General features: G+C 42.3%; 2 protein-coding genes across 6 annotated transcripts in view; both read right to left on the bottom strand.

The window, feature by feature from the left end:
• Nucleotides 1-1,436: 1,436 nt before the first annotated feature.
• On the bottom strand, nt 1,437-21,435 carry RBM34 (RNA binding motif protein 34). 2 transcript variants are annotated; one of them, XM_040465027.1, is made up of 11 exons: nt 21,325-21,435; nt 21,041-21,215; nt 20,689-20,825; nt 16,353-16,584; nt 15,587-15,646; nt 13,246-13,289; nt 6,310-6,393; nt 6,091-6,154; nt 4,470-4,509; nt 4,116-4,234; nt 1,437-2,275 (listed from the first exon to the last, which is right to left on the bottom strand). In XM_040465027.1, exons 1-11 carry the CDS (start codon nt 21,381-21,383, stop codon nt 1,997-1,999), a joined length of 1,293 nt encoding a protein of 430 aa, XP_040320961.1. In that variant the 5' UTR covers nt 21,384-21,435; the 3' UTR covers nt 1,437-1,996. The 2 variants fall into 2 exon arrangements, with proteins under 2 accessions (XP_040320961.1, XP_040320962.1); XM_040465028.1 differs by lacking the exon at nt 15,587-15,646.
• Nucleotides 21,361-22,383, bottom strand: part of ARID4B (AT-rich interaction domain 4B) — a 156,671-nt gene continuing 155,648 nt past the window's right edge. For all 4 annotated transcript variants that reach the window (XM_040465020.1, XM_040465024.1, XM_040465025.1 and 1 more), the window contains one exon: nt 21,361-21,598. In XM_040465020.1, coding sequence (XP_040320954.1) covers nt 21,438-21,598 — 161 coding nt within the window. In that variant the 3' untranslated portion in view covers nt 21,361-21,437. The remainder of the gene's footprint in view (nt 21,599-22,383) is intronic.

Below are 22,383 nucleotides of genomic sequence, written 5' to 3'. Positions count from 1 at the left end.
GTCCAAGGTCATACAGAAAGGTGGGTCAAGAACCAGATGCCCTTACACTGCAGTCCATGGCTCTTTACACAAAAACCTAAAGACCAAAAGGAGCACCCCGTGTTAAAGACTAAAATTATGTATTTATGTATACACTGAATTTTACATAATAAACACCAATATACACTATAAGATATACACCATAAAAATATATGTTACATATAGTCTACATCTACAGTGATAATTCTATCTGGTCTATAGGTGATGCATCTTTTTTTCTTTTTAATTTTTTTTAATGTTTGCTTATTTTTGAGAGAGAGAGAGAGAGAGAGAGACAGAGACAGAGACAGAGAGACAGAGTGCAAGCAGGGGAGGAGCAGAGAGAGAGAGGGAGACACAGAATCTGAAGTAGGCTCCAGGCTGCCAGCACAGAGCCCAACGCAGGGCTCGAACCCACACACTGTGAGATTATGACCTGAGCTGAAGTCAGATGCTCAACCGACTGAGCCACCCAGGTACCCCAGTATAGGAGATGCATCTTTATACAACTTTAACTGGTAAAATATGCAAAAATGCTCAAGATGATCAAGTATGAAGTATTTACTGAACCATACTTACAAAAAACCAGATTCTAAGCACCATAGGGGATACTAAGCATAAAATACCCAGTCTCTGGATACAGTAAAATAGAGCTCTGATTTCTACAAATTACATTTTAAATTTTTTTTTTCAACGTTTATTTATTTTTGGGACAGAGAGAGACAGAGCATGAGAGAGAGGAAGACACAGAATCGGAAACAGGCTCCAGGCTCTGAGCCATCAGCCCAGAGCCCGACGTGGGGCTCGAACTCACGGACCGCGAGATCGTGACCTGGCTGGAGTCGGATGCTTAACCGACTGCGCCACCCAGGCGCCCCTCTACAAATTATATTTTAAAGATCATTAGTTTTTCCTGGTGCTATGACCACAAGAAGGGATTTTCAAAATAATCAGTAATAACTCACTGTCCCTCAATCCCCTTCTCCACCTAAGTACCATGACACCTGCATCACTGATTCCGCCTGCCTCAGATCAGCATCCCTGGATTTCTCCCACCCCCCTCCCTCCTGGATGTAGACGCAGCTGGGTAAGTAAGATCTGTGAGATGGGCAACAGCTATAGCACAAGCTTCAGCCCCAAGGCAATACAATGGTATTCTCTCCTCTTGTTGAACTTTACACTTTGTGGCCTAATTACCGTATTTTATCAGAAAATATCCTTTAAACAGGATTTTTTGGAAAGATTGTTTCATTTCATTCTACTGCATGACACTAATTTAAGAATCACAAGTTTTCCTGGGAGAGTATTTTTCAAATTGAAAAACAGAAATGAAAGTAGAGATCTGCTTTGTAGACAATTTACCAAGGACTTCAATAGCGAGTTTAATTACCGGTTAAGAATAAGAAATCAAAGCAATATTTCATATAATATTCTTTGGTTAGTTTATTACTATGTTGATGAATTAAAATAAAAACCCAGAACTCTACTTTTCACAAGTTCAAGAGAAAGGGGAAAAAAATTTAGTGGCTGTAATACAAGAGCCCTTCAAACCCTTCTTCTTTGGGACTGTTATTTGTATTAGATCAGTAGTCCTACCTATCTAGATCCAATTGGTATCAACGTGTGCATACATATATACATTTTAAATTTACTCACTTTTAGTCTCATCCCAAGTAATTCTTGAAACAACCATCTGAAGTGTTAATTACATATTTCTATCATACGCTAATACATAGCCACTAAAATTCTAAATGTTTACCTTAAGTCTAACATCATCTCATACCATCTCATAATCACTGGTGACTAATCTGCTTACATCTTAAAGCAAACGCTTCAAAGGTGCCATCACAATGTGAATAAACTAAAAATGTTCCCACGTTTCACATGCACCATCCATATAAAATTCTGCAACTTGATACATGAGTTTACCACACTTTTATCACGAGTACTCAGTGGGAGCAAAATAACCTTCGGATTGTTACTTCTGTTTTTTCTGTTTCTTAGTCCGTCCATTTTTCTTCTGCCCTTTCTTTTTCTTCTTAAGGAGAACAGCTTTTTCTCCAATAAACAAACTTTTAGAATGTCCTACATTTTTTGAATCGAAATGAAGTACCTGCTTAGGTTTACCGACATTCTTCGAACTGGGATTTGAATTTGGCTTTAATTTTTCTTTATTGACAGAACGCATGACTCTGAGTTTCCTTCCCATCAGTTCAGAATTATTTAACTTCAGAGCAAGATGAACAGCATCTGTATTCTGGAATAAAAATCAATATATTAATTTCCACCAGAAAGCCCCCTGCAAAGACACTAGTACAACTGTGACTTTAGTGGATTAGGAGAATTTTCAAGCTTGCACAGATAAATGCCCCTCCCACTTTGACATCCAAGAAGTGCAACCCCACGGGTTTCAGTGGCTGGGCCGGTAGTCTTGTTTTAATCATGCTCCTCACAGGTTTCTTCCCAGGAAGCACTCAGCTGCCTTGTCACATAATTAGGTAAGTCACAATCCAACAGGCTTCATTTTTCTCATTGTAAAATGGAGTTCCAACCAACTAGATCAGTCACATGCAGTCTTTTAAACCAATCAGCTTCTCTTGTCACAGGCTCTTTCTGCAAAAGCTGCACTGTGTTAGCTGACTTGAGAGAAGGGAACTCCCTTTCAGTGTCTGAAATGCTGAACTAGATGCCTTGCAGAATTGTTTTTTGTTTTTGTTTTAATATTTATTGAGAGAAAGCGTGAGAGCAAGCAGGGGAAGGGCAGAGAGAGAGAGAGAGAGAGAGAGAGAGAGAGAGAGAGAGAGAATCCCAAGCAGGCTCCATGCTGTCAGAGCAGTTGGGACATTTAACTGACTGAGCCCCCTAGGTGCTCCTGCAGGATCCCATTTAGATCCCAAATTCTATTACTCTTTTGTCCTAATATAGAACCACTAGATGCTAACAACCCTGAATATTCATGAGATGTTTGCTAAAGGACTTTACGAACTTATCAAGTAATTACAGCAGCAGAGGGGTACCTGGATGGCTCAGTCGGTTAAGCAGCCAACTCATGGTTTCAGCTCAGGACGTGATTTCACAGTTCGTGGGATAGAGCCTGGCATTAGGCTCTGTGCTGACAGCAGGAGCCTGCTTGGTATTCTCTCTCTCCCTCTCTGCCTCTCCCCCCACTCGAGCCCTCTCTCAAAATAAATAAATAAATAAACCTTAAAAAAATAGTAGACAACAGAGAAACACTACAATGCATTAACGATGGCAACAAAAGGCTGTGACAACCTTTCTCAAAAGCTGTCTGGTAATAATACATATCAAGAGTATTAAACATGGTCATTTATCTTGACCTAGTCAGTAACAGGCCTGGGGATCTATCCAAAAAAAAGGCAATCACAAACTGCACACAAACATTTGAAGGAAAAAAAACACCGCAATTTCATCATTACAGGGAAAAATAGAGAACACTGCAAATTTCCAACATTTGAGAAACATTAGGGAAAAGATAGTATAAATATGTTACATCACTCAAAGGAACATACTTATACAACAGAAAACACAAAGCAGGTTGCAAAATTTTATGTTCACAGATGGAAGTTCAACTTTAAAAAAGAAGGCATAGAAAAAACTGAAAGGAAATGTATTAACGGGTGCTTGCGGAAGGGAGAAAAACTTAAGTGCCATCAGGCATTATGAATATTCTCATAGTATGTATGTTCTAGTATTATTAGGCATGATACGCTGGTTAATATTTTGTAAACTAAATATAACTAATTTTGTACAAAGACCAAGATTTTCTTCTACCTGTGCCAACGGGTCAATTCTTTTCTCCATTTTATGGAAAGTGGAAATTCAGAGACTTAATACTTTTCATGTCCAATATCTGAAACATTATTTCATAACATCAGTGTGGAGAAAGAGGGAAGCAGAACGTCTTTTGATGAGGTGCGGTTACAGGAAGAGTACTCTAATATGGCAGATTATGAGTTTAGTTTCCTGAAGACGGAATTTGAAGGTGACGGTGACAGTTATGGCTGAGAGATGAAACAGCAGGGACAACCCCTCCAGCACATTTCAATGGACAGTGACAATGCACGAGTCTCCCATACCTCAAAGAGCACGTAGCCGAAGCCTCTGCCGACTCCAGTGGCTGGGTCTCTCACAATCCTAACCGCCACAATACTCCCACAGTCCAAAAAGTGTTCCTCAATTGCAGATTCTTCCACTTCTAAAAACAAATTCAACCAGAGCACAAGTAAAAACAGAATGGCCTTTGAAAGCTGGAGCTGTTTAATGATACAGCAAGTTAATGTAATATAGTCAATATAGCAAGCCCCACGAAAATTAGTCAAGTTACACTCTACACTTTTCCAAGTTGGTCTTAAAGCAAAACACTAAGTTACTACTCAGTTGTTATTTTCCTGTTATTTTAATGATAAATGAGTACTTTATTTAACACTTACTGTACGGGAGATTCCCCACAAATACTGATCTCTTGTCCCTCTGAAACACAAAGAAGGTTAATAAAAATCACTGGAGCTGAAAATGGAAGTGATCCGAAAATCCCCTCTTTCCCTCACCCCATGTATCTGACAGGTCTCCACTGTTCTAACTACGCACCTGTCCCTTATTTGATTCTGTTTCTTCCATCTTCCCTCTTGAAAGTGAGTAAGCACCAGAGGCAACAGGGTTTCTTTTGTTCACAGCTAGCAGTGACACATGGCAGTGCCCAGGACAGGCATGCTACATTGGCACGGCAAACTCGGTACCGGGCCAGACGGCAGTTTGTTGGGCATTACGGCCAAGGCCACGTGGTCTCTGAAGTAACTACCCTCCCAGGCTTAACAGAACATTTACAAGTAAATGGTGGTCGTATGCTAATAAAACTGAATTTAAATAACACAGTCAGCTTAATTTAAATAACACAAGCACACTTGGCCCTCCGGGTAGGTCTACAACAGAGCCAGAGAGGTCTTCCAGGCCTTGGTCATTTCTCAGCCAGCGCACTCTGACCCCCATGAAAATGCACTCTAGGTTTCCGTGGTGAGCTCTTACAAGCAGCCTTCACTCACTTTGAGAGACCTTTGTCAACTGCAAACTTACCCATCACTCCTGCATTTAAACCTGTGGGACTGCTCCTGGACAAGATCCAGACGCCTCAACACGGCAGACCACAGTCTTCATGCTTTGGCCTCTCCTGTTTCTCCAACAGCAACTTACTGCTGTCCCTCTTCACACTCTACCTGCTATTAACTGCATCAAGCTCTTGCCATTCCCTAAGCAAATTAAGTTTTGGTCCCCGCCACATACGCTGTTTAAAATTTCGTGAGCCCAGATAACATTGACTCATCTTTCAATTCTCCAAGAGCACCTCTTCTTCTCCTGTACGCCCTCCTTTGTCCCTTCTTGCTGGTACCTCCCCAAGTCAAGTGTCCCATTCCTGAGCTGACAGAGCATCCTGTGTATTTATCAGAACATAGCGCTGGGGCGCCTGGGTGGCTCACTCGTTTAATTATCTGACTGTGCTGACAGCTCAGCACCTGGAGCCTGCTTCGGATTCTGAGTCTCCCTCTCTCTCGGCCCCTCCCCTGCTCACACTCATAAACCCTCTCTTTCTCTTTCTCTCAAAAATAAATACCTTAAAAAAAAAAAGTGTCACAATCAGCCCATCTGTTTGTCTTCACCTTTGTACTGTGGACCCCTGAACCCCGACAGAACCCGGACTATAGCTCAGCACTGAATACCTGACACAGAGTAGGGACTCAAAAACGGAGTTAACTTTCTCTATTTCGGTATGTGAAATAAGGTGTTGGCCCGGATGATCTCCAACATCCCTCCCCAGCTAACTATCTATGAATACTTGATCCGGGTGTGGGGGTACCCCGTTCTTGGAAGCTGTTGACTAAGGTCCTTGTGCCAGTCTGTGCCCCAACGTTGTGACCTCAAGGGCCAAAGTGTTTCCTTCTTGGCTCCCCTTGTGCTCACTGATGATTCCACTCCTCTCCTTAGGCGAAAGCTCGGAAGAGAACGTTTCTCTCTAGAAGACTCTAGTTAAGTTCTTTAAACAACTCAAGTATCACTTACAGATGAAGTCTCGGATGCCAGATCAACTCTAACACGAAATCCCTCTGCAAACTGGGCCCCATTTCTGCATTATAAACACGAAGGGGGAAAATGGCTGTTAAAAATGAGCGCCAAGTTAACTGTAATATTTGCTCTAAAGTCAAACCAAAGAATAAAAAAAAAATACTCGTACATACTTAAATTAATAATTCTATTCAAATCTCAAAGAGATAACATTACCTTTTCAATGCTTTTGTAGCAGCGCTCTCATCCTTAAACACAACATAAGCATTAATGTTTTTCTGATCAGGATGAATTTTACGTCTATACAAAAAAAAAAAGAAAAAGTGTAAAATCTGTTAATCTCAAAGTCATTAAAAAAATATAATTTGTTTTCTACTCTCAATCAGCACATATGACAAGAATTCCCAGGAGAAGTTTCATCTCTTTATAAATTTAGTAATAACGCAAAAAATAACATACAACTTACACAGATATTGGACAAAACATGTAACTTTCGCCTTCCTATTGGTCATCACTATGAGGGAGCAAGCAAGTAGCCCCCCCCCCCCCCAACAATGTCACAAAGCTAGAAACAAGAATCTTAACTGGAGCCCTGTACCTAACAACACATAAGCAGATACGAGAAGATAAAAACTATACAAATGTGTACAGCTTAGAGAAATATTAAAGATCAATAACCTTGCAGCCACTGCCCATCCCAGAGACACTCTCTGTGCCTACCACCCCTACTTTTCCAGAAACCATCTGCTTGCATGTCAATGTAGTTTTATCACAATCAAGCGTCTATTCCTTGGTCATACTTTGGTGATGTCCACTTGGGGACTTGAGGTCTTTTGAGTCTTATATAATCTGCAGGATTCTGCCTTTCTCTCTCTCTTTACCTTACTGTTCGACCTACGGAATTTTCCAAAGCCTGGATGGTTTTGATTGCAAGCTCACAATACAGGTCAACGTGTTCCTCTGGCCTCCCTATTTCTTACAAATTGGCAGCTGGATCCAGAGGTTTGCTCAGACCCAGACTGCACATCTCTGTCGGGACTGGATGTAGTGCTGTGTTCGCTCAACGGGAAGCAGGTTATGACTGGTTTTCACTCTTTTTAACGATTACAGCTGCTGCTGCTCAATGCTTCCACCCACTAATTCGCAGGCTTGCAAAATGGTCATATAATTTAGATGTGACCGATCAGCAAAAAGGACCTAGTAATGACCACAGATTCTTCCCTGAAGACATGAACCTATTGTTTTTGAAGTAGCAAAAATGCTAATAAACAAATGAGTACCATCAAGAAAGGCACTAGGAAATGTCAGGGCATTTCTCATGGCATTCTGTAATAATATACTACACTATCTGATAGTTTTCAATTGATAAAACTGCGATTTATTGAATGCCTAATATAATACTGGGCACTGTGTTAGCCATTTTATGTATTCATTTAGTCTCCCATCTCCGACATGGGTGTTACTTTTCTGATTTTATGGATAGGGAAGCTGAGACTCAGAGAAGTGCCATGATCACAAGGCAAGGAGTGGCCAGCCCAGGACTTCAAACAGGCCTAGGTGACTCCAGAACCCCCACGCTTTCCCTGCAACACACAGCTCCTGACAACATCCTACTCAACTTGTCTTAGTGTTGAAATGTTTGCATCCTCCCCAAATTCATGTTGAAATCCATATAACGCCCAATGTGATGGTAATAGAAGGTGAGGCCTGTGGGCGTGGCTGAGGTCATGAGGGTGGAATCCTCCTGAACAAGACTAGTGTTCTTCAAGAGACCCCACAGAACTCCTAGCCCCTTCTTTATCTTACCGTTTGACTATAAACTGTGAGGACCGGTGAGAAGGCACTGGTTACGAATCAGTAAGCTGACCCTCACCAGAATGCAACTACGCTGGCAGTTCATTCTGACTTCCCAGCCTCTGAAAGTATGAGAAAGTAATTTCTATTGTTTATAAGCCATCTGGTCTGTGCCATTTTGTTGTAGCAGCCTGAACAGACTAAGACAAACCCCAAGAAAACCTAAATGGAAAAGGACTTTAACAACTCTTAACTGGGGGCACCTGGGTGGCTCAGTCAATTCAAGCATCCAACTCTTGATTTTTTGCTCAGGTCACGATCCCAGGGTCATGAGATCGAGCCGAGTTGGGTTCTGCACAGCGCATAGAGCCTGCTTGGGGTTCTTTCCCTCTCCCTCTGCCCCTCCCCGACTTGCACTTGGGCAGGCACACGCTCTCTAAAAAAATTAAAATAAAAAATAAAAACTCTTGGGGCGCCTGGGTGGCCCAGTTGGTTGAGCGTCCAACTTTGGCTCAGGTCATGATCTCAGTTTGCGGGTTCAAGCCCCGCGTGGGGCTCTGTGCTGACAGCTCAGAGCCTGGAGCCTGTTTCAGATTCTGTGTGTCCCTCTCTCTCTCTGCCCCTCCCCTGTTCATGCTCTGTCTCAAGAATAAATAAACATTAAATAAATAAATAAATAAGTAAATAAGTAAGTAAGTAAATAAATAAATAAATAAATAAAAACTCTTAACTGCACTCTACAAGAAAAGATCCCTTGGGCAAAGGGAATACAGAGGGCAAGCACACAGTTCTACCCCTTTCTATGTGGCAAGAACCTGTTTTGTATCAAGCTGGATGGGTGATTTAAAAAGACTAACCACATCTAGAGATCTAGGTATTAATGACATCTAGAGTTGTCCTAGAGTTGTCCTCCCTCCCTGCACCCAGAAGGGAGAAAACCAGGAATAGCATCACCCCCACCCCTACACAAGAAGCCGAATAACCCACAATATTCTAACTTTTGTAGAAGCTACCAGAGCTAAAGTCCAAAGGAAACCGAGCTGAGGTCCAAAGGAAACTGGGAGGCTAAGCAAAGGCTGGGCCATCCGAGGAGACAGGAGGCAGCACTGGCTCAGAAGCTGGTGCCGGACAAGGGAGCCGGGCCCATTTCAGCTAGGACTTAATACACTGGCAGAGCTGCGTGTGGGCTGGGCCCGAAATGGAATCTCTGGAGGCCAGCAACACAGAGAGGCACACCCGCTTGCAGGCTCTGCTCCACCGACCTCTGCCAGTGTCCCCAGGAATGACTGAGGGCAGGTGGGAGTCCAGAGACATCCCTGGGGGGTGTGGGCTGAAGAGAAGTATGGGAAGGACACAAAGCCCACCTGGATTCTTCTCCCAACGGAGAGGGCGGAGCTGCTGGGGCAGAGACAGCAAACCCCGTCATTCCCAGAGCACAGGGAATAGTCCCGGGGCCAGAGAAGGGAGGCCTCCTACCACAGGGCAAGGAGTGGGAAATGTTTTCCAGCCCAAGATCCACCAAAGACACAAGGCAGAGGTTGGCTGCTACGGGAGGGAGGACCGGCCGGTGCACTGAAACACAGACAGACAGGGCCGGCCTGCATCAGAGGCTGAACCGGAACAACAGACAACCCCACCGCCCCCAACCAGACCACCAAAAACCAGCACTCGCAAAGATGGATCTTCAACAAAATTTAAAACTTGGGCTCTTTAAAAGACACCCTTAAAAAGGTTAGCCACAGGGACACCTGGGTGGCTCAGTTGGTTAAGTGTCTGACTTCGTCTCAGGACATGGTCTCGCGGTCCGTGGGTTCAAGCCCCGCATTGGGCTCTGTGCTGACATGGGAGCCTGGAGCCTGCTTCTGATTCTGTCTCCCTCTCTGCCCCTCCCGTTTGCATGCTGTCTTCCTCTCTCAAAAATAAACATTAACAACAACAAAACAAGGTTAGCCACAGATAGGGGCAAAATATCCAAAACATATATATCAGAAAAAAGTCTTGCACCCACAATGAAAAACTGTATACAATAAGACAGACAAGCCACCAGAAAGTGGGTGAAATTTTTGAACCAACACTTCTCCAAAGAATAGATACAAGCAGCCAAAAAGCGCATGAAAAGGCCCTCAATATCTTTAGTCATCAGACTAAATAGAAACTGAGACCATTACAACAAACCCTTAGAAGGGCTGAAATTAAATGACTGGCAATACCCAGTGCTGGTGAGGATGTGAAGGAAATGAGAGTTCTCCCACAGCGGGTGGAATGTAACACGGTGAGGCCACTTCAGAAATTTATTGGACAGCTTCTTAGAAAACGGACATATACCTACCACAAGACCCAGCAGTCCCACACCTCCAGATACTTTAGCAAGAAAAATAATGTGTACACCAATGTGTTCAGAACTTTATTCGTGATAGCCCCAACCCGGAAGAAACCCAAACATTCATCAAACTGACAAATGGATGGATACATTCTGGTACAGCCACACCATGGAATACTACTGGGCAATAACAAAAGAACAAGCCACGGAGCATCCAACAGTGCGAGTGATCTCCAGTTTATAGTAAGTGCAAAAAAGGAAGACGCAGAGTATACATGTTGAATACAACTGCATCAAAAGGTATGTGGGGGGCTGGAGGGGAGGGGAGAAAGTATATATATGTGTATCAATTTGTAAACGTGTAAAATGTCTCTAGGAGGTTATGCTAAAAACTAAAAACAGCAGCAGCCTGGGGCAGGAACTTGGCTGACTAGGGTAAAGGTCCAGGAGCGAAACTTTTCACTGCATATACTTTTACACTTTATTTTTAACCACTTGCCTCATTATTTATTCAAATAATTAAATTTAAGAAATTTTTTGATTGGGGGCAGGTGGTCAGGGCCAATGGCAACCACAGGGCATAAATTCTATTTTTCTAGCATCAAAATTCCTCAGTACTATTATACACTCCTATTGGCATCTTGGTTTCTGCTGAAACTTGGGCCCTGTACCAAGTTTTCCATTCTTTACAGCATCTGAACAATAACACCTTGCATGTGGAAGGACTTAACATATGTGGCTACCCCACAAACGTTACTGGAGCCAGGAACACAGAGTAACACATATTTATTAAGTGTTAATACAAATGCTGTGATAGGTATGGGATAAAACTGGCAAGAACCTGGTCTGCCAAAGAAGTCTAAATTAAGAATGAATGTAGAAATGAATGCACCAAGATGCTCAAAGGAACCGCCGTAATTCAAAAATCCCGTTATTGGAGGATTCCCAGAAATTTCTGTGAAATTTTACGTGAGCAGAGCTGACACACGATGTTGCCTTAGCTGAACATAGTGAATTAGGTTGTAATTAGTACAACATAGTGATTCAACTGAATTTTTTTTTAACTTTATTCAATTAGTACTGGCTGAGGCAACTCGTGACTTCTTTTTCTTTTGATTGAGAGGTAATTGACATGTAACATTATATTAGCTTCTGTTGTACAATATAACGATTTGGTGCATATATGGACGGTGAAATGCTCACCCCAATAGGTCTGGTTGACATCCATCACCACACAGGGTTACACGCTTTTTTCTTGTGATGAGAACTTTTAAGATCTACTCTCTTGGCAACTTTCAAATACCCAAGACAGTGTTATTAACAATAGTCACCATGCTGTACATGACATCCCCATGACTTACTTATTTTATACCTGGAAATTTGTACCTTTTGACCCCCTTCAGCCATTTCACCCCCACCTCCTCCCCTGGCAACCACCCACCTGTTCTCTGTGTCTTCGAGTTGTTTTTCATTCTCTGGCTTACTTCACTTAGCCTAATGCCTTCAAGGTCCACCCACGTTGTCAAAAATCTAAAGATTTCTTTCCCTTTTTTAGGTCTGAATAATATTCCTGTGTGTGTGTTTATCCAATTATCTATTGATGGACACTTAACGCTGCTTCTGTGTTTTGGCTATTGTAAATAATGCCACAATGTTTTCAAAGTACACTATCTTATCTAATATAACCATACCTATATATCAATGTACTCTGTAGACCTATTAATATAGCTATATCTAATATATATAGCTCTGCTTGTACAATCTATGATTTCATGTCCTAGTTAGAAAAAAAAAAACCCAAGATTAGAGATTAATAGGAGACTGCATAGAACTGAAGGTGAATGAGAAATACAGGTTGTATGTTTTAAATTTATATGTCAATTATACTTCAATTTTAAAAATTAATGAGAAATGAAGGGAGAGTAAAGAAAACTTCTGTGTCTCATCCATGGCACTAGGTGGATAAGGAGGGTAGGGGAAAATCCCCTGAGAATATGAACTTGTGAGCCACACTACCAGCACAGTCCCCAAACCTTCAAACAGAGAGCTTAAAGTGGTCTTGAGCTGGTAGTACCCCCAGGTAACCTGACAGAAGCAAACATGAATTCTCTGGAAAAACCTGACCGGCTAACCGCAACTATGAGGCACCCCTGATTTTCAGATGCATCCTGACTTCAAAATGTTAAGATATGGGAAAATGTGTGCCTTAGAACTGATAAAATACAGTATTCATGATTTATACTACAATATTTGGGCATAAAATTTCCTTATTCTCTTCCAAACATAATGCTTGATTAAATGTCCTTGAAAATTCTCATGGCACATTTTCCAGCAACTTATTTATAATATTTAATGTGATTCTACAATTTATGTTAAAGCTTAAAGACAAACATCTGATAAATTTACCCACTATTGCAGTCATAAGAAAACAGTCAAGTAGTATGATGTATTATCGAAAAATAAAAGTCCACGAAAACACGGTCTTAAGTTTTAACCAAAATGGAAGAGAGTTTAAGACTACTCCCTTGGGGCGCCTGGGTGGCGCAGTCGGTTAAGCGTCCGACTTCAGCCAGGTCACGATCTCGCGGTCCATGAGTTCAAGCCCCGCGTCGGGCTCTGGGCTGATGGCTCAGAGCCTGGAGCCTGCTTCCCATTCTGTGTCTCCCTCTCTCTCTGCCCCTTCCCCGTTCATGCTCTGTCTCTCTCTGTCCCCAAAATAAATAAACGTTGAAAAAAAAAAAAAGTAAAAAAAAAAAAAAAAAAAAAAGACTACTCCCTTTCTCTCATTATAAACTTACTTTAGGGGCGCCTGGGTGGCACAGTTGGTGAAGCGTCCGATTTCAGCCAGGTCACGATCTCGCGGTCGGTCCATGAGTTCGAGCCCCGTGTCGGGCTCTGGGCTGATGGCTCAGAGCCTGGAGCCTGTTTCCGATTCTGTGTCTCCCTCTCTCTCTGCCCCTCCCCTGTTCATGCTCTGTCTCTCTCTGTCCCAAAAATAAATAAACGTTGAAAAAAAAATTTTTTAAATATAAACTTACTTTATTGCTGCCAACTTTTTGGACAGAGTTCCCTCTGCTGGAATCTTTTAAGAGAGAAAAAAAAGGGGGACAGGTATTAGAGAAAACTCATTATCCAAAATATTACTTCAAATTAATTATATTTTAATTAATCGAATTCTAAATGTCTTATTCTGATGTGATGTAATTAAAACATTCTAGGGAATCAGAAACAACCGTCCTAATGTTATATGTATGAATGTGATCTGGTGGCTTAGGCCAAAATTTTACAGGCAATGACTTTTAATCTAAACGGAAGTAAACATACTGTGCTCTCAACTTGGGTCAGATGACTCAAAGGGGTCTCTGGACATAAGGGGATATGGAGGTTAAAGATGCGTGAGAAAAACATAAGGAAAATTGTTTTATAAAATAAGCTTGGAAAAAAGCAACACTTCTATATTAACATTTTATTGTACGTGCTATATGATTTTACTTTTTTGTACATTCTGTATGATTTTAAATATGTCTAAATAAATCAGGAAATAATGTAAAGACATTATTTCATCCATATGTCTAAGGGTCAGTATATGCCAGCTGGCAAAAAAAAAAAAAAAAAAAAATCATTGTATCTTTAATTGGGCAAATAAGGGAAACCCCTTTACATTCAAATTCACTTTCTTTTCAGCCCTATACAGTATTACTTTTGTACTACTTAAGAGTGAGGGGTTAGGGAGGGAAAACTTTATGGAGGAGATGGAAATTCAGGTCAACAACTCTGACCGTCTGCAAGGCGCCAGTCCTGAGATACTGGCAGAGGCACTGAAATGCCTCAGCCAGGTACTGACAAGACAAAGGTGAAAAGATATAGACCCTGCAAGTTCACAGAGCAGCACCATCTATGAATGTCAGTTTAATTTAGGGCAGTTACTATAAATGTCCCCTGGAAGTCTTAGTCATCTGATATAAATTCTCAGTTTGCCTTACTCACAAACTCTGAAAATACAGACAGTGTAACCGTGCAAGACATGAGAAATGCCCAAGTGAACAATCAACAGGTGAATGATGGTCATCAAAACACATTTACTAGGTGTCTTCTAGGAGCCCTCAAGCATCCGTACCTTGTTACTGAAGATACAAATGAGTAGGTAAGACACAAAGCAGTAAGGTACAGAAATAGAGGGGGAAAAAAAACTTGATGGTATAAAGTATAAAAAGAAAAACTTGAGTAATTAACATTTTATCGCCTACCAAAACACAGACTGTATCTCACTAGGCAAAATGAGACTTTGAGGAGGAGTCGCAACAAAACCAGTGAACTGAGCAAAAAGAAGAGTGAGAAAGTGCGAGCGTCTGATCAGCAACGAGGGCAGCTCCCAGGCTGCAGGAGAGTCACACGTGGCTTCAGGGCCACCCTGTGTTGACTGTCGGGCTAAGAACCAGGACAGAATTCACTCACAGCAAGGCAAATGTAAGGGCTTTAGGCAATTCCATATATGCTTCATGTGCACAATGTGCAGGTACTGGTGACCCGCGAATGAGCAAGGCAAACCGGCTATCTGCTCTCAGCTTTCAGTCCGGTGGGGCAGACGAATAATGGAACGACTACAGAACAGTGTCATAAGCACCATAATGAAGTATGGGGTGCCGGAGAATGCACAACAGAGTCATCAAACAGACCGGTAATCCAGGGATAGAGCAAGATCCCCAAAAGTAATACCAGGCCAAAGTGCGTGTGTGTGTGTGCGCGCGTGCACGCATAAGTGATGCGGTACCTATATGTGTAACGATCATGAGTTCCAGGAAGAAGTACTTTAAAATTTTTAACACTTATTCATTTTTTGAGACACAGAGCGCGAGTTAGGGAGGGGCAGAGAGAGAAGGAGACACAGAATCCGAAGCAAGCTCCAGGCTCTGAACTGACGGCACAGAGCCCAACGCGGGGCTCGACCTCACCGAGTGTGAGACCATGACCTGAGCTGAAGTCGGACGCTTAACCGACTGAGCCACCCAGGCGCCCCTGGGAAGAAGTACTTTAGGGAAATTAAGTTGACAGTGGTAGGTACTGTCTGACGTACACCAACCTCCTGGACTGAATGCCCTGGAGCTCAGAAACGCTATTCCATACGTATTAATGTTCCGCAAACAAAAGTCACACATCCACCCTCCTACAATGATATCATTTTACTGTGTGAACGCATTAATTTAACAGAGTCCAGGAGTCAGAAGTAGATCTTAAGAGCACTTCTTCTCTGGGGCTAGATTTGAACCTGTTGATTCAAAAGGCTGTGCTTCTCCATCTCACTAATACCAACATGTTAATAAGCCTGACTTAAACGAATACGTTTCGAGATTTGCAATTTCAAGACAGGAGAAAACATACCAGAGAACGAAATCGTACAGATTCTATCTGTCCATACTCTTTAAAAAATGACTTCAGCTTCTAAAATAAAAAAACATATATACTTTAGTCTACTTTCAGAACATCAAGTAAGTGCTACAAAAAAGAATTAAGTAAAACCATCTGATCATCTTTTACTGCCAGGTTTTCTTTTAAGAACATTTCAGGAACAAGGGACTACTCAGTTGGAAGACAAAAAATAGTTTCCACACACACATATATACACATAAAACGCATCTCAAGTTTTTGTTAGCATCCATAAGGTACGCATTTTTGTCTTTGAATCTTTTATAATCTTTGCCACATGTAAACTGTAAACGTAAAGGGCATATTTTGGGTTTAGTAAATCCCACATAATGGAAGAACCTCAGGATGTATTCATTCATATATATAACAAATATTTATTGAGCCCTTTACTCTACGCTAGGCATGATTTCAGGTTTACGTTCTAGTGACATGTAACAGAAAAGAGGGCTGGAAGGAATAAAAAATCAAAACCAAACCAGGAGGCCACTGCAATACTGTTTGCAGATTTGCAAAAGGATGAATAAGGGCAGTGACTATGGGAACGGAGAGGAGAAGGTGTATACCAGAATCAATCTACAGAATGATTCATGCAATCATTTACAATGAAGCTATATGTTAATGACTTATTAATTATGCATTTATTCAATAAAGGAAGAGTAAACAAAGTTATGAGTTATTAAGTTCTCTGAATCCTTACAACATGTAGATTATACACACTTACCTTCTTATTACACGTGACAGGCAAATTCCCAACAAACACCGTTCTCTCATTCTTTAATCTTTCTTCTTCTTGGTTGATTTCAATTTTCTTTCTCTGATTTACAACTGTGTGATCTACATCATCAAGTACTTTTTTATCTGCTGCTTTAATACCAGATTGAGAAGCACTCCTTTTCTGTCCTTGTTTTTGGTGAATTTCTTCTTCTAAATCAGCACTTGCTAGGGCGTTTTCCCTTTACGAGGCCATGAAAAAAAAAAAAGGTAAGAAGAAAAGAATAAGAGTCCTAGAAGTCCGATGTAGTATCTGACAAAGCACAAAGATTTGAAATATTTCTCACCTACTTCTAGCTTTCCTAAATATAAACTTATGATTCACAAATATATCTAAATTTAAGAAACAGCATTATCAAAAAGTGACCACTATCTCTAGAATACTCAAGATTAGGAAAAATTGGAGCACCCGGGTGGCTCAGTTGGTTAAGCGTCTGACTCTTGGTTTCAGTTCAAGTCGTGATCTCACGGTTCCTGAGTTCAAGCCCCACATCAGGCTCCACACCGGCAGTGCAGACCCCGCTTTGGATTCTCTCTCTCTGTCCCTCCCCCACTCACGCTCTCTCTCCAAATATAAATAATTTTTTTAAAAAAAGAATGATGTATTAAAAAAAAAGATTAGAAGAAACTAAGCTCAATTTTTGAAGATATGTTAAAACTGTCAGGTTATTGCAGAGCAACAAAAGTTGCTCATTTAAACAAAAGTTGTAAAGCTCTTGGAGGTCTAGTTTATGCTCTATGAATGCCCAGTTTCATTCTCTGCTCTAGAACTCCGGGGGATCTGCAGCACTTGTAGGGGATCTATAAGGTTAAAATGGCTGCAAAATACTTTGTAAAAGCAATGTGGCCAATAGGGAAAACCAGATTTCCTACTTTTAACTGTAATATTTAAAGGCCTGCTTGTCAAAAGTACATTCTGAAATGGCAAATACAATTAAAAACCTTGGTGCACATGGGTAAGCGAGATCTGAGCATCAATTCTAACAGAGAACTGACAGGGACCGTATGTATGATATACATATATATACACACACACACACACACACACACACACACACACACACACACATATATATATATATATATATACACACACACACATATTTTAAGTTTATCTACTTATTTTTTTAGTAACCTCTACACCCAAAGTGGGGCTCACACTCACAACCCCAAGATCAAGAGTCGCATGCTCTTCCAACTGAGCCAGTAGGCGCCCCGGGACTGGGATCTTAAGGAGGCAACGGTAATACGAGTCGAGTCGTGGGTAGTAAATGATTCATTCACTCAGTAAATATTTACTGGGTTCCTATTCTGTTCTAGCGTCTGGGGATAGAAAGATAAAGAGACTATTAAAAACCCTGCAATACTCCAGCCTCTGAAGAGATAAGCAAAGTTCACAATACAATGGTAACATGGTGTAGAAAAATAAAAGACACATGAAAGGCTTCTCAGGGGAGGGGAAAGGCCGTGACTGGCACATTGTCCTCAGTAAATTTTGACATTCTTCTTCCACTAGACCGTAAGTTCCACTAAGGAGAGGGTTCATGTCTAGTTTTTTGTCCACTATGGCATATAAAGTACCAAGCAGGAGTGAAAGGAACCGGGACGGTATGGCAGGAACCAGGTCAAGGACCATGGCTGTTATGTGCAAGTGCTTAGATTGTATCCCACAGAGCTTAAAGGGCCATTGAAAATTTTGGGGCACCTTACAAAGATCATTTGGGCAGCAGAGCAGAAGATGCTTAGGGGAGGGGCAAGGCTGGAAAAGGGAGACCGGTACGGAGAGAGTTATAACTGCATGTATCTGAGAAGACAACAGACCAACTTGAGCAAGGGAGGGGTGGAAAGGGAACAACAGATTCAAGAGATATTAAAAGACAGCACCATCAGGACCCGGCAGCTGAGTAGAACGCAGGGAAAAGAGGGGGTATAAGATGACTCCCGAGTCACTGGCTCAGGCAACTGGATGGAAGATTGGTGGTACCATTCCTGCGGACAAACAGGTCTCAGGAGCCTACGCAGCTCAGTCTGAAGCATTCTGAACTTGAGGTGCAGGTGACTCTCACACAACATGGGTCTGAACTCCACTTAAACGTGGATTTTTTTTTTTTTTTTTTGATAAATGTGGTACAGTACTACAAATGTATTTTCTCTTACGATTTTTTTTTTGAAATTTTTAATGTTTATTTATTTTTGAGACAGAGAGAGACAGAGCACGAACAGGGGAGGGGCAGAGAGAGAGAGAGAGGGAGACATAGAATCTGAAGCAAGCTTCAGGCTCCGAGCTGTCAGCCCAGAGCTCGACGCGGGGCTGGAACTCACAGACCGTGAGATCATGACCTGAGCTGAAGTCGGATGCCCAACCGAGGCACCCAGGCATCCCTTCCTTATGATTTTTAATAACATTTTTTTTCTCTAGCTCACTCTATTGTAAGAATACAGTACATGACATATATAACATAGAAAATACGTGTTTACCTACTATTTATGGTAAGGCTTCTGGTCAATCGTAGGCTATTAGTAGTTAAGGTTTGGGGGAGTCAAAAGTTATATGTGGATTTTTGACTGTGTGGGGGTCAGTGCTCCTAACCTTTCCATTGTACAAAGGTCAACTGTATCTAGAATATACAGGTGCAGATGCCAGCAGGCAAACAGATACACAGATTAGGAGATCAGGAGAGAAATCAGAATGGTGCAGCCACGGGCATAAAGGAGACTGCTCAGAATGAAGGGTAGAAAAAAGTCCTGAGAAGACGACCACAGAATCCTGGGGGAAATCAACATTTACAGAGTAGGCAGGAGAAGAGGTACCCACAAGAACACTGAGAAGGAACAGACAAACAAGAGGGGAATCAGAAGAGACTGCGATAAAAGAATCTAATAGCTTCAGGAAGAAAAGCCACCATGTGGAATGGAACACGGAAGAGGCTGTACTGCCTATTAAAGACGGCAAGTGTGGGGCGCCTGGGTGACTCAGTCGGTTAAGCGTCCAACTTCTGCTCAGGTCACGATCTCGCGGTTCATGAGTTCAAGCCCCGCATCGGGCTCTGTGCTGACAGCGCAGAGCGTGGAGCCTGCTTCGGATTCTGTGTCTCCCCCTCTCTCTGCCCCTCCCCTGCTTGTGCTCTCTGTCTCTCAAAAAATGAATAAATGTTAAAAAAAAATAAAAAAAAATATGGCAAGTGGGTCAGGATATCTTCACTGCACGCTGCTTCGGAAGTTTGGGGAGATCACATAAAAACACAACAAGTGAACAGTCGGATTCAACACGTCAGAACAACAAGTTCCTGGAAGAGAAAATAGATCAGGAAAAGGAAGAACACATGTGTAAAGTTTTTCTGAAAGCTTGACTATGAAGGGAAGGACTGAGGGCATCGTAGTAAAGATAGGGTTTGGTTTTGTTAGATTTCTCTTTTTAGGATGAGACACTTGAGCACATTTGTACAGGAGACAGATGAAAGCCACGGGAAGGAGAAGAAAATGGATATAGCTGAGGGAATAATCCGGAGGGAGACAAGAGAGGCACAGGTGACCGAATTAACCTTGGACAAGGAGCGAGACACCTTTCTCTGAGAGAAAGTAAAAAAAAATTAAGGGGCTTGAAGAGAGTGGCTTCACAGACCAAAGAAAGTTACCAGGGAGCCTGTGATGTGACCGCTATTCGATCTTGATCAAATAAACTGTAATGAAAACATTTTTTTTTTTTTTAACGTTTATCTATTTTTGAGACAGAGAGAGACAGAGCATGAACGGGGGAGGGGCAGAGAGAGAGGGAGACACAGAATCGGAAACAGGCTCCAGGCTCTGAGCCATCAGCCCAGAGCCTGACGCGGGGCTCGAACTCACGGACCGCGGGATCGTGACCTGGCTGAAGTCGGCCGCTTAACCGACTGAGCCACCCAGGTGCCCCATGAAAACATTTTTTAAGCTAATGGGGGAAATCTGATCTCTGAGTTTGGGAAAACAAAACTCATCTTTTTCATGCTGGGATATTTACACATTTAGATTCCAGACCTTAAATCTGCTTCCACTTAATGAGGGAGATATGAAGGGTAAAGATGGAACAAGACTGGCCAAGGATTAGTAATTGCTGGTGCTGGGTATATGAGGTTCTCATCCTTTTCAACTTTTGAATATGTATGACATTTTACACAATAAAAATTTTTTTCTGTAAAACCTAGAACTACGAGATGAGCAAAACACTAAGATGAAGAGTGCAGGTATAAAAATCTCAAATTCTTTACCATCTAATTTCTTTAACATCAGCTTAAGACAATTCTACCGACCTGTTTGCCAACTTTTTGTCTGCAGCAGAAAGTTTCTTCTTCACTTTCATTTTTTGTGAAGGTTCTTGCAAAAGTGGTCCTTGAATTTGGGATGTACCTTCTTCCTCCTCATCCCGTTTCCTTTTTTTGGTGGTTTCCTTTTAAAAGTTGGAAGCTATGTTTGAGACCCCATCTTTTTAAATAATTTAGTAGTCTTCCTAAATTAGCAAGTGTTCTCTCTCACTGGATTCCTGTAATGAAAGCTTACTTAAAATTAACCCTATCTGCCCCGCTTTAGAAATCATGCTCTGCGAGGCAGACTGTTCTAAAAGCCGTTCTGACCGGACGTTCGGAATAGAATTCAGTGACTTACTTTAGGCACAGGCACATACACGGGTTGGAGCTGAGGCTCAGAAGAGCTGAAGAGGGACGCCAACCGAGCTGTACTATTCCTGGGGGGGCGCCTGCCCTGGAGCAAACTGCTGGCGACTTGTCCAACCACATAGTCTCCGGCCAGACTCCCGCGAACGCCGTCCTCCGGGTTGTCTCTATAGACACCGACGCCAGAAACTCAGCCACGCCAGGCCCCACCGTTTCGCCCTCCAGAGCTCCCGAACGCACACCCCTGCCCAGGCGGACGTGCTACCCGCCACTCACCTCTCCTGGGCACCTTTCTTTTTCTTCCTCTTGTTCTTTCCTTCCACCGGCGTCCCCATCCTGAGGCTTTCTAGACAGCGGCGGCGCACGAGCCCGGCACTTCCGGGTCCCGGCTACTTCCGCTCCAGGAACCACGCCTCCTCCGGCCTGGGCTGAGCGGGAGCCAGAGACAACCGGCGAGCGGGCGCAGGGCTTCCGGTGCCGGGTTGGACCTCTTCAGGCTGGAAAGAAACCTTTCTTGGGAGTGCAGGAAGTCTTCGAGAGTAGTTGAGGCCTGAAGTATAAATAAGAACCAGCCAGGCTGGGTGTGGGGTGCCACTCCAAGCGGAGAGAAACACGGTCGAAAACCCCTGAATCACTGAAGAGGAGGGAGGGAGGTTTATCAAGAAATGAGGTTACAGGGATGTAGGCTACACAGTAATTGGTGAATCGGTGCGAAGCGTACATGGGCATTTTCTGCACTGCTCTGGCAACTTTTCTGGTATTTCACACTATTTCAAAATAACGTTTAAAGTAAGCTCCAGCTCTAACCTGCTCTGCCTAGCTGTTCTACCAGATCCTGGGCACTGAAAACTCCTGCTATTTTCTCAGCCTAACTTCCCAGACTCCTCTCCCTCCAAACCCGCACATTCTAGCCTTTTTTATTCCTTGTTATTTATTCCTTTACCCGAAAAGAATCCCAGCTCAGATATCCCTTAGAAAAATCTCCCAGTTACTTACAATAGATTTTTTTCCAAGCTTTCATCTAACTGCACTAGTGTCAATGTATTTTTACCTTATTTTATTTACCTTATTTCTGTATTTCTACTTGCCGTACCTAGTGAATGTTCGATAAATTGATTTTTAAGTAATAAAAGTATCAAATTGTTATTAATTGAATTCAGAACTTTGGTGGTAAAATCGGATTTAATTTTGACTCGAGAATAGACATGCTTTCTGAAAGCTGCTTAAAAGAAGTAACTGAGAATATATGTGACCCTTTTATAGACTGCATCAGAAAACTTGATGGAAAACACCCAATATTCAACTGCTTGGCTCTGGTCTCGATTTCCGAGTCTC

This window comes from Herpailurus yagouaroundi, unplaced genomic scaffold (assembly GCF_014898765.1).
Source record: "Herpailurus yagouaroundi ecotype Mexico unplaced genomic scaffold, PumYag 530, whole genome shotgun sequence".
Lineage (NCBI taxonomy): Eukaryota > Metazoa > Chordata > Mammalia > Carnivora > Felidae > Herpailurus > Herpailurus yagouaroundi.
The sequence above is the reverse complement of the archived record's forward strand: the minus strand, read 5'-3'. Positions and strand labels throughout refer to the sequence as shown.